Source organism: Pteropus alecto, unplaced genomic scaffold, assembly GCF_000325575.1.
Source record: "Pteropus alecto unplaced genomic scaffold, ASM32557v1 scaffold131, whole genome shotgun sequence".
Classification (NCBI taxonomy): Eukaryota; Metazoa; Chordata; class Mammalia; order Chiroptera; family Pteropodidae; genus Pteropus; species Pteropus alecto.
The window spans coordinates 22,109,644-22,122,294 of NW_006434709.1; the positions used below are offsets into that span (position 1 = coordinate 22,109,644).

Below are 12,651 nucleotides of genomic sequence, written 5' to 3' on the forward strand. Positions count from 1 at the left end.
TGACTTCTCACTGCGTTGTATTCTTAACTTGATGTTCCTTTTAGGTGCTCAGGGACAGATACTGGCTTTTCCTCTTCCATCATCCATAGCAACACCCAGCACAGGGACTAGATAGAGTCCCTGCCAGGGATAATAGTGGTCAAGTAGTGGGCCCCACATAGACGTGGCATAGGCTGGTGCCTTTATCATAATTCCTTGCCCTTTTTCGATTCTTACCCCCGAAGCATAATCTTGATTGAAACTTTGCTTTCAGAATTTATAAGGTCAAATAGTCACTCATACCAGCACTGGGCTAGTTTCCCCAAAGCACTCTTGATGTATAACATTTCATTTAACATTTCATTCCTGAGAATCATGAGTCATTGTGGACAGCGAGGCCCAGGGCCTTCGTCAGCCAAATGTCCCTTCTGGGAGACCTTGCCTGGGGCTGGTTGCCTCCAGAAGCCTTCACCCCTAAAAAAGAAAAAGACATTTCCAAAACTTCCCCCTTAGGGCCCTCTCTCTTCCATTGTTTATCTGACTCTCCGATCTTCCTTTCTTGTAATACTCAGAAAAGAGGAATGGCTGCTGCTCGTGAAATACTGTTCTCCTCCACCATGGATCTGAAGCTGTATTTGTATCTGCCTATCAATTGCATCCTAGGTAATTTGAATTCCCTTTGGTCTTCTTAGGACTACAAGATACACTTGCTCTCTGGAGGTGCGTCTTCACCCTCCTGCAGAGTGAGGAGCAAGCCATCAGAGACACAGCCACGGAAACCGTAATGACTGCCATATCACAAGAAAACACCTGCCACTCAACAGGTACCTCGTTCTTATGCTTCTGCAGTGCCTCATTGCTCTTGAACAGAGGGTTGGCACACTTTTTCTATAAAGGGCCAGCCAGAGAATTTATATTTAGGTTTTGTTGGCCATCTGGTCTCTGTCTCGACTTTGCCATTTTAGTGGGAAAGCAGCCATAAACAATATATAAACAAGTGGGTGCCCAGATTTGATCCACTAGCCATAAGGTCGCTGACCCCTGCTCTAGGCTATCATAGAGAAAAATTGTTTTCAAAGATAGAAATCTAATAAACAATACCTTCTATTAGTCACATTGTCATCCTTTTTTAAATAAGGCCAAGTCCTGATTATCTGTGTGGTTGCATAACCTGGGAATCATCGATCCATCTGTGGTCATAGTTCCTCCATGAGTTTTTACACATGACAGAAACAGATGAATGTAAGTCAGGTTTTTCCCCTTTGTGCCTTGGCTCCTCTTTTGGTGGCAATGTTAACCCAGGAGGCAGGAGGGGAGCAGCCTAGGTGGGTAGTTCTGAGCTCATAGCCACGCAGCTCATAATATGAGTTGGTACAGCCAGGGCTCTTGTTTTCTGTACGTGAGGGCAAATGCTATGGAAGCAAAAGGGAACTGCCGGCTGCAGGTGGAAAATGGGCTGGTGGATGGAAGGGACGGATGGTTCAGAAGCAAGGTAATACCTCTGGACAAATGGCCATCTGGGAGGGTGACTGCTATGATGAGCTGGGTTTCTGTCTACTTGGGATTGGGTGTCAGGAACGATCTCTGGGTCAGCCATCTCAAAGAGAAACAAGAACACCATTTTGAGACAAGGGGTCACAGGCCAAGCAAAGAAGTTTGCCTTAGTGGTTAGCAGAATGGGAAGAGAAATAGCCAGATGGTGTTTATAACCAATTCAGGGTCCCTCATCCCCGTGGCTAGGGCTTTGGTCTCCGGAAGCTCCCCTTGGAATGTGTGAACTTCCCCATACCTCAAACCTCTGTTGCAATGGTCTGGTAACTTTTCTCTGCATATGTAGAAGAAGCTAGTTTTTTTAATAACCTGTCAGTGTTACTACTGTGGAGCAGGTTTAGCCATAATCAGCTTTGTCCCTCTGTGGGAAAATATTCAGATTTGTGCTGCAAGTGATGTACAAGCAGCCTTCACCTCCCCGCGCCCCTCTCGTCCCAACCTGTCATAGCTCCTGGATATCTAAAATTCTATCATAAGTGATTCGTTGCTTTTCTTCTTTGCAATTGTGCATTTTCCTTAGAAGGACCCACAAAGCACCCAGTGAGTGCTCAGTAGATATTTGGTGGAATATAACACTTGCTAGATTTTTTCTAGGACTCTCTCCACCAAAGCTGGGAAAGATCATTTCATGGTGGAATTCCTAGGTGAACCTCTTCCTTCCTAATCTGTAGTAGGTCTTTGCCCTACTACTTTTATTTCTTTTAGAATTCTTCCAAATTCATTTCTAACAAAACTATATTACCATATTATCTCTCCTAGTTTGAATTTTTTCTCAAGCAATAGTAATCAATAATTATATATTGAATGCCCTTTGCATGTAAAATTCCACATGCGAAAGCCTCTGAGGGAATAATAAATGTAGAAGGCTACTTGTCTATCATTGTATTCCTCATCTTCATCTATAAAAACGGATTTCAGGTATGAAAAAGACAAGAATTCTGTAACAACTAAACGTAGGATTGGATTATACCCTGGACCAGATCCTGTGCTAGAGGGGTGAAAAACCACATGAGAATAACTGACAACATTGAAATATTATCTGTAGGTTAAAATCAGTGTTAAATTTCCTGAATTTGATGACTGTATTGTGGTTTTGTCAGAGAATGTTATTGTTCTTGGGAAATCCACAACTAAAACATTAAGGGGTAAAGAGGCACAATGCCTGCAACATACTCTCAAATGGTTCGGAAAAAATAAATCTGTACGTGCATATAAATAGGAAACACAGATAGGAGTTGCTATAGTTGTATCTTTTCTGTATGCATGAAATTATTCCAAAACAAAATGGTTTTTTTTTTTTCATCCAGTTCCACAATTAGAAAAGACCAACACAGTATATATTGATAGACATCTGACTGGTTTATCAACAATTCAGACCCCAGGGTAACTCCTATTATTTTCCCCTAAATTATATGAAAACATTGTCCACCTTCCCTTTATTTGGAGTAAATTTATGCATCCAGAAAAAATCAAACTCAAGCTGGATTCTTCAAGTTCAAAGATCTCAGCAACATAACAGCACTGTGGGGACACTCGCTCAGCACTTCCCTGGAGTTCTCTGTACTGCATGATGGCAGTGCTTAGACAGAACTTCCATATTATGGCTTGATTTTCTTAGGCAAAGAATATAAATACGTCTACTTTAGACTGAAAAGTAACTGAGCGCTGAGGATCATCCCCAATTTTTCACTTTAGTCAGAGTGCATGGCGGGTAGACCCAACAGGATTTGCGAGCTGGAGCTTGTGGGAGGTGGGAGAGAAGGGGAAGCAGAGATGCCTTCAAGGTTGCAAACCTGTAAGGGATCCACGGGAAATAACCTAGTTGTGCCTCTGGCACTGATGTAGCAGTTGGGCTCTGGGGTTCCAGGAAGTGAAACTACCCAGAATCGAGAAAGACAGAGGCCACAAGTCACTGTGATCTGGGACAGAGTATTCCTTAGGCCTTGGAGAGATTGGCAATGGAAATTGAGAGGGCAAAGGGGGACCTTCATCTTCTGTAGGAACAGAGTGAACTATCCCGCTCTGTTCTGCTCTCGCCAGCACACGGCACCATTATCCTGGGAGCCCAGCACTCTTTAAGAGGGCCAGCTATTGGTCCCAGTGGGCACTGGCTAGAAACTGTTGAAGAAGAGGCAAGCATTAAAAGAGTCATTCAGACTTCATCGCCCTAGCATGTCGCCTTGCACACAGCTGGCTCCAGGTGTCAGTTTGCAGAGTAAGCTAATGGTTCTGGAAAGCCCGGAGAAAGTAACTCCATGGTTAGATAGCCTTGTGAGGATGGGTTCGTTGTTTACCTTTTTTGCCTGCTGATTTCTCCTGCTGTCCTCCTGCTAGTCCTTCACCCCACGTGGTCACCAGGAAGGTGAAACTCACAGCTTAAGAGCAACTCTGAGCAACCTCTGAGGCTCCATCAGCTTTGGAAGATGGACTTAAGAGAGCCCCAGCAGTGAGACCCTCTCCACCCCGTACCTCCCCGCTCCTCTATGCCCGTCATAGGGCACACCAAGAGGAAAGAGGAAATGGCATTTCTGGAACTTAAGAATAGGGGCTTGAAATTTGCAGCTAGATAAGAACGTGTTGGGCAGGACTGCAGGGGAAGCCCCTCTTTCTCCTTTCGCTGTTCTGACTTTACCTCAGGCCTTGAAATGCTCTGGAAAGAGCTCTAATTTCAAGAACAGGAAACCAAGGCCGTCAGCTCCGTGGTTCCCACCCCTCCTGGGCTCCTCTTTTTCCACCTGAGCAGCTCACGCGTGTCTGTCTTATATACTATATCAGGATTTCACATCAGATTTCATTTGAACAAGGGCTTCCATATGAGGAAAAACAACCTGAACAGTATTTAAATTTAAATCACTAAACTTGAGTGATTCTCAAGTTAGGCAGAGTTCTGGATGAAAGCAGCAGGGGAGGAACCTGTGAAGGTACAAACGTTAACAGGCTGCTTTTGGAGGAAGAGAGGTTGAAAAAAAAAAACCTTGAAACGCACACACACTCACACGCCACCTACAGAGCTTGAGGATGGCCAGAATTAAACAATTGGGGGTTTATTCCATGGCCTTTCCAGCAGGGGTATTTGAGCCTTTCCTTTTTGTAGAGCCCTTTGACTCCCATGTGGGGTCTCTGATGGGTGTAACTTAGTATGTTGCAAAGTCAAACTGGAGGACTCAGGACAAGAGGGCAGATGGCACAGACCTGAGAGGTCCCTCAGGGATGGCTAGATGTGTCGGCACCCAGGTGAAATACCACACACACACACACACACACACACACACACACACACACACACGTATTCACCTGGCAGAGGTGGGAGGCTCTGAACTGGCCGAGACAGGGAAGGGTAGGCAGGGGACTGGCTTTCTGAACCGCCTCCTCAGGCTCCCTGCCCTTCCCAGCATGTGGTCTCTCCCTCTTTCTTCCGTTTCTGCCAAGGAGGCCTAACTGAGATGGCCTCCTCCCTTTCCTCAGTTCCATTTGTGAGATTCAGAAAAAAATTTCTGATAACCAACAGTCAGCTTTAGCTGATTCAGGATAAGAAAGGAAAGCCTGTTAACAAAGAATTTCAAGGGGCTCCAAATCTCAAACCCATTGTCAGTTTACGTTCAAGAAGGAGGACTTCTTGGTAGAAACTTTTTATTTTTTTAAATTGAGATATAATTGACATATAAGGAAGAAATTTTCTTATGAAAAAACTGTAAGAAAAAACTTTTAAGAAAGAGACAAACACAGGGAGGAAGAGAAGCAAGAGCTGAACCCACGCGCGTGTGCACGACTGGTGGTTCTTTTCCTTGGAGTACTGGCTCCGAGTAGCTCTGATCCCTCCCGTTTAAACAGGCCTCTTACCCACAAAAATCGTGTAAAACCTCTGCTGATTCTGCCAACTATAAATGTGTAGTGGTGACACGTGAAATCCCACCTTCTCTGCAACGCCCACTCCTCCGGGATCTCCCTTCCCTCTGAATCCCTGTGGCATTTGGTTATTATATCACCCCAAATAGCCCTTGATTTTCTACTTTTGTATTATTTCCTCTATCATGTGCTTTATTTGGTTTCATTTTCCCAACTAGCCCTTGGGCCTTCTGTTAGGTACACAGTATGTGGTCAATTTGTGTTGATAGACTGACCTCCCACCATTGTAGGCCACCTAACAGTAATTGTCTCAGTCAGTCCCAAGTTCTCTAAAGAGGTTAGGGTGCCCTTTGAAACAAGAAAGACTCCCAAAGCTGGCTGACCCTACCTGCTAGAACCAGCTTGAGGAGCAATGGTTTTGCAAACTCTGAGTGACTCACTCTATGGGTTGCAGGCTGTTGCGAGCCCTGTAGTACTTGTCCCTTCCTTACTCTTATCTCTCAGGTCTGCGTCTCAAGGCTGCAGGGCCAGGGAGCCAGCCTGGGGCTGCAGGGGCCATGGCTCTGGGTTAACAGGAGACACCACGAGAGCCTCTGTGCTTGGCACATGGAGACTCTGGAATAACAGTGGAGCTTAGCAGGGCAGTGGAAGAGTGGAAACAAGAGCAGGATGTAGAAAAACAGACTCAGAAGCTAGAGAGTGGGGCAGGAGGCGAGCTGCATTGTGGGGCTGAGTTGAAACAGTCATATAGCCCAGGGTAAAGTGAAGAAGAAAAGCCCCAAGGCCTGCTCAATTTCCCCAAAACTGTATTTCTTCCCCCCACACCCCTCCCCCCTCACACACATACACACGTGCACCATCGTCATCCACACAGACCCCAAGAGCCAGCATGAGAATATGAACACATGTCACATGCTCCAACCCTTGAGCAAGCAGGCAGGGAGGCCGGGTCACTGTGACATTACACAGTGGCCCCACAGTGACTGAGTCAGCAAAGCCCCAGGCCTGTGGGTCTTCATGCTAAGTCACCGATGGTCCCACCCCTGGAACCTCTAGAGCTCTCTACCAAGTCCTCCTGCCCACCCAGCCACATGCTCACTGTGGGGGCCCTGGGCTTTTTTTAATTCCTGCAAGTTTGTGAGGTCAGGTCCTGGAAAAAGCACTCCCTGAGTGCGGCCTCTCTCTTCCCTCTGCCTTCTAATAGGTTCTTTCCTAAGCTACTCTGATACAGTGGCTCCAAAGTGTCTTTTCTGTTCTGTGGTGCCAGGGCCTAGCCCCAGACTCAATTTTAGAGGGCCTTTAAGCTCGGTGAGTGTAATATTATATGCATGTACCAAATACCTTTTTCTGGAGAAGGGTGACCCAAAAAAGTGAAGAACTACACTAGAATGTACACTCATATCTGTCTCCCAGTCCGACGTAAATTCCTCTTGGGACAAGCTCAACTATTTGTCTCTCTCTTTTCTTTGTGCCTATTTTAAAATTCTATATTGTTTTTTCACTCCTCCTCCCATATCTACATAGACGGTCCATAGCTTTTACTATTTAATATGAGGCAAAATGTGGTGACATCAAGCATATTCATTTATTCATTCATTCATTTATTCATTGAACAAATACTTACAAATTGCCTGTCTACCAGGCTTGTTTCGTGTGCTAGTCTAAGACACCGTCATCTCTCACCTGGACATCTGCAAAACCCTCCAGCCTAGTCTTCCTGCCTCTGCCCTTGTCTGCCTGCAACCCAATGTCCACACGGCTATGAAAGGGCTCTTCACAGGGAGCAGGTCAGATGATGTTGCCCTCCTGCTCAGAACTCTCCTTTGTCTTCTTTTCTTTCTTAGAATAAAACCCAACTCCTAAAGTAACATACAAAGCCCCTACCCTGCCTCACCTGGCTTCTGTCTCCAGCCTCATCACCTGCTATGCCCTCTCCACCTCCTTCTCTTCTCTAGCCACCCCAGCCTTCTTTGGGGTTCTCCACTTGCCAAGCTCACTGCAGCCACAGGGCCTTTGCACTAGCTGCTCCATCGACTTGTCACTTCAATCTTGGCTTCAGCGTCATCTCCACAGAGAACCTGCCTTGACGACCCAATTTATAGTAGCCACTCAGTCATTTGTTATTACTTCACTCCCAGGTTTAATTCTCTGCATAGGTCTTTCACTGTCTTATCATTTTACTGTTTGTCTGCCTTGTTTGTCTCCCTCCATCAGAACAAAAGTTCTAAGAGCTTAGGATTTTTGTCCATTTTGCTCGTTACTATATTCTCAGAACCTGGCACATAACAGATGCTCAGCAAAAATCACTGTTGGATAATCAATTAACTGAAGGAATGGAGTAACCTATCAGTCACAGTAAATACAGTAAAGAGATTAGTGTTTTTAGAATCAACCTAAGGAGGTGGAGCTGTTTGTATTCAATTGTGAAATTGCGCTAAGGTGGTAGATCCTTGTTCTGGCAGATTAAATCAGCCACCTTAGGTCCCCCTTCTTCCCAGAGACTTTAACTCAACAAGGAGCTGATAAAGCATCTGCTAAGGCTAGGCCACTGTGGCAGATCCCACACTAATCCCACCTTTCCCTCATCAATCCTTCCTGTCCTGTGCTGGATGCAATTTCTTAGACAAGAATTTCCTCCGCCGGGGCCCAGGACCCAGCACAGGGACAACCTCTCAGTTAATCATTAGGCCGTAGTCAGGAGTCTGGGGCTGGTGCTGAGTGAATCCGTCTTGGAAGGCAGAGGTTGGTGGCATCAGCTCTGAGGACGGGGCCCCTTCCTCTTGGGACCCCTTCCTCCTGGGACCCGTCTGGCAGCCCCTTCCCCGCTCTGAGTAGGCCAGTGGTGGGGTGGAGGTGAGGAGGACAACGTTACCCTCGGGGTGCTCCTGCTGCATTTTACCTCTTCAAATCCTCACAGCTACTCTATAAGATATTTTACTATTTTCTCCATTTTAAATATGAGTAACCTGGAATTCAGAGAGTTGAAGTAATGTACCCAAGGTCCTGTGGAAGTGTCAAGCCAAAGTTGGAGCTCAGTTTCTATGGTGACAAAGACCTTACACTTACAGCACCTCTTCTATGACGGGAAAAGGAAGCCAAACCTAGCCTCTAGGTTTGGAACCCAGGAGCTAATAGAAAGGGGATGTTGAATGTCTTCTAACCTCACTGTCGTATTTGAAAGAAAGACACTGGAATCCTAACCCAAGAAAATGGGTTTGGAATCCGAAATAAACAGAGCTTGTCCTGGGGAAGGAAATAGAAGTTGTGGTGGCCAGGGCAGTTGCAGCCAGGGATGCAGGAGGTCCTGCATCAAGGCTGATTGTGTCCCTATTTTCCAGTCCTCCTTCGTAGCAGAAGGGACTCACACGACTCAAGAGTTTTAGAACCTCTGAAGCCCACGATTTCCCCAGTGTCACATGATTAGTGGGAGATGAGGTCTAAAACTCAGATGTACTTACTTGAGACACAGAACAGCACTTCTCTCTACTGCTCCCCAAGCCTTGATTTACAGAAAGGAAGTGACAGAAATATAGGGGTATCCACTAAGAATAATCCGGACTCCGGGGTTGGAGAGAACCCATCAGGGCACGGTGAGATGGGTGCTGTGGGGTAAGGGCAGAGGAAATGCAAGCCTTCCTTGAAGAGAGGGCTGGTAGGAACTCCAGCGTCACAGGGACGGGAAGAACAGAGTGTTCTATGAAACCAGGCATCTCCCAGCAGCAGAACCACACCCTGCAGTCAGCCCTTGCTCCCTGCTGGGCCTCTCTCTCAGGGCTGTCTGGGTGTTCATCTGTATTGTCAGTAGGGTTCCAGGGGAGGAAACAAGAAGTTAGGAATGGCACTGCTAACTCCCAGGCCGACCTCTGGAATTGCCCAGAGAGAAGGTGAGGGGAAATGGCTGGTGAAGGAAGAGAGCTGTGTAGGAACTGGTTCTCTTTTCTCATTTATTCCTTCAAAACAAAGATGCCCAATCAAGGCAGGAGCCAGTGTGCTGCCTCTCCATTCCCCTAGCTTTGGTGGGCTGTCTTGGTGGAGACCATCACCGTGTACCAAACTGCCTTTTTCATCAGTTACTGTCCCAGGAAGCCTGGGCCCCTGATGTTCCCCTGCATCTCAGCAAGCGAGTCGCTGGCAGCCAGCCCCCTGATGTGCAAAAACAGGCGCAAACTAATGCTCCTGTCTTAGATGTGGGAGCAGGTTGCCACTGCCACTGAATCCTAGGCTGGGCCTGGTTGCTAGGGTGATGGGATTGTTTCCATGGCCTCCCAGTGACTAAGCCCCAGAGAGACAACAACAGACTCCTCTCGAGGAAATGAGGGTCATTTTTGTATCATTTTGTCTCCACTGTTGCTGTCCCTGAAAGCTAAGCTCCCTGGGCCCAAGGTGACTGACCCCTGTGGGATGATAAGCCCACAGTCTGGGGCTTAGGCCATCTGGTGCTGACGTGGCCGGCAGGGTTTTGTCTGCCCATAGGGCAAACCCAGTGCCGGTGATCCTCAGGCTGCTGCTCACAGCCTCAACTCTCCTCCCCTGTGCTCTCCTTTCCCGACCTCAGGAGCCCTCACTGTCCTCAGCTAGGCCATGTCAGGGTGCAAGATTTCTCTTTTCACTATTGCCAGCAGTCTTCCTTTTTTGAACCTAAGCCAGCTTCAAGAGTTAGGGTCACATCTCTCTCAGGGATGACCGGATAGGCCCCATCCTCATTTAGCCTTGGGCTGGTTAGAATGACCGAGGAGTTCAGCTGGCCCTTCCTGAGCACCGTCCACGCCTTCCATCAGCACCGGCTCCTGCCTTTCCCCACCCGAGTCCATTCACCTACAGAGTTGCCGGAGGGCTGATCTTCTTCCTCTGGTCCCAACACCCAAATGATTGTCAAACCGGGACTGTTACAATATAGCTGCTGCCCTACTACAGTAGCCCCTCATTCTTCAACACCCTGCCACAAAACCTGCCTCTTCTCAAGTCTCTCACAGTGATCACCTGGATTCCTTGTTCCCGCTGCTCTTTTTCACTCTAAGAATCCACAGGGCAGGAGAGCTTACAGGCAGAAGACCAGAACGAGAGGTGGCTCTGGTGGTGCCAGGGCAATACAGGGAGAATTTTTATCTGTGCTCATGGTGTGTGTGTGTACGTGTGTGTGTGCGCGCGCGCGCGCGCACGTGCGCATATAAATATGCAGGTTGTTGTGTTGTAAACCTTTATGCCTTTCTGGGTGGATCTTTGTAAAGGGAACATGGAAGCAATTTGGATGTGAATGTATGAGAAGAATAGGCTTTTAGGAGATAAGCTCTGGCCAGTTTACTGATGCATCATATTTAGCAAATGTAAGAGATCCCGCCCCACCCCCGCCCCACTGTCTAAATGAGCATATAGCTGCTGCCCTACTACAGTAGCCCCTCATTCTTCAACACCCTGCCACAAAACCTGCCTCTTCTCAAGTCTCTCACAGTGATCACCTGGATTCCTTGTTCCCGCTGCTCTTTTTCACTCTAAGAATCCACAGGGCAGGAGAGCTTACAGGCAGAAGACCAGAACGAGAGGTGGCTCTGGTGGTGCCAGGGCAATACAGGGAGAATTTTTATCTGTGCTCATGGTGTGTGTGTGTACGTGTGTGTGTGCGCGCGCGCGCGCGCACGTGCGCATATAAATATGCAGGTTGTTGTGTTGTAAACCTTTATGCCTTTCTGGGTGGATCTTTGTAAAGGGAACATGGAAGCAATTTGGATGTGAATGTATGAGAAGAATAGGCTTTTAGGAGATAAGCTCTGGCCAGTTTACTGATGCATCATATTTAGCAAATGTAAGAGATCCCGCCCCACCCCCGCCCCAATGTCTAAATGAGCAGGGAATCCTCACTGTAGTTTAGTAACTCAGCTTTTCAAAAGTGATTTCTTGTGAAGCTGGTCTTCAGGAGCCAAGGCAGGAAGCATCAAGTGAGAATCAGAGACAAGAGTTGACAGCAACTTTACCCACTCTTCCTTCCTCTCGCTTTCCCTTGCTCCCTCTCCACCCTCCCCCCACCTCCAGATAAAGTACTCAATTACTGGAGTACAACCAAGGATCTTAGTTTGAGGCATATTTTGAAGTGGACTTTCAAAGTGTTTTGGGGGGGGGTTTCAAGCACGAAAAAGCTGCTGTTTAGTCAGGATCGAGGTTTGACACCTGTAACAGAGAGACCAAATTAAAGGTGGCTTGAACAAGGTAGCAGCTCATTTCTCCCTCCTCACATAAAAGGCTCAGTGGTCTACTGTGATGATCCACAATTATCAGGGTCCTACTCCTTCTTTCTTGGTACTCTGCCATTTTCAGTAGACACCATCCTTCTTATGGTCCAAGGTGGCAGTTTTAGTTCCCACTGCCACATCCACAATCCAGTAAACAGAAGGAGGGAAGGGGAAGGCACACCTAGAAGTTACGTGCACCACTTCCAGTGGTGTCTCACCAGCCAGGACTTAGTCATGTGTCACATGGCTCAGCAAAGGAGGCTCAGAAATATGGTTTTGAGCTAAATGGACCTATACACAACTAAAAAGTCTACTTCTACGTAAGGAGAGAAAAGTGGATTTGGGGAAATAGGGCCTTCACCTGTCACTGTCTCCCATCTTGTTTTCACACAGGTACTAATTACTGAGTTCCTGGAAAGTTCTGGCTGCTTGCTAGCAGCTGGGGACATAGAGATAAATAAGATAGAGCCTCTGGCCTTAAACTGTTGGGAGTTTACCTTCTCACTGTTATTTCAACTAAAAGCAACAAGTTCCCCTTTATTTGCATCCAAATTATTGTTTTTTAGCAACTCACATTTTATAAGGAAGGAATTATAAGAAAGCCAATTTTATAAGAAAAATAAATAATAATAATTTTAATCTAATTTTTTCACTAACTCGATGAGTTTAGTTGCTTATATCCCCATTGTATTTCTTAGAACCACACACATCACCAAAAATAAAAATAAAAATAAAATTTTAAAAAAACCTCTGTTAGAAGATAAGGTTGCAGACCTTGCAATTGCATTACCCACAGCTAGAATTTACTAGAAGGCTATCTCTCTAATGGGGAGGTTGGGGAGACCACACTTAAAAGAGACCCAAGAATGGGGAAATGGAGGAGAGAGTCCAGAGGGCATCTCTTTACATATACCCCACCCTTTCCGTCCTCTGTGCTGTTGCTCAGATCCGTCTTCTGCCCAGTATGTCCTTGTCCACTGACATAAATGGTGCTGGTTCGACAGCCCCAGCCCCAGGCCTCCCTTCTCCACAAAACCTTCCAGGCCTTTGT

At 46.8% G+C, this 12,651-nt stretch overlaps 1 protein-coding gene across 1 annotated transcript in view; it reads left to right on the forward strand.

Moving 5' to 3' along the window:
- THADA (THADA, armadillo repeat containing) overlaps positions 1-12,651 on the forward strand; it is a 285,149-nt gene that overhangs the window by 243,344 nt on the left and 29,154 nt on the right. The window contains 1 exon segment of the mRNA XM_006909639.3: positions 672-803. Coding sequence (XP_006909701.1) covers positions 672-803 — 132 coding nt within the window.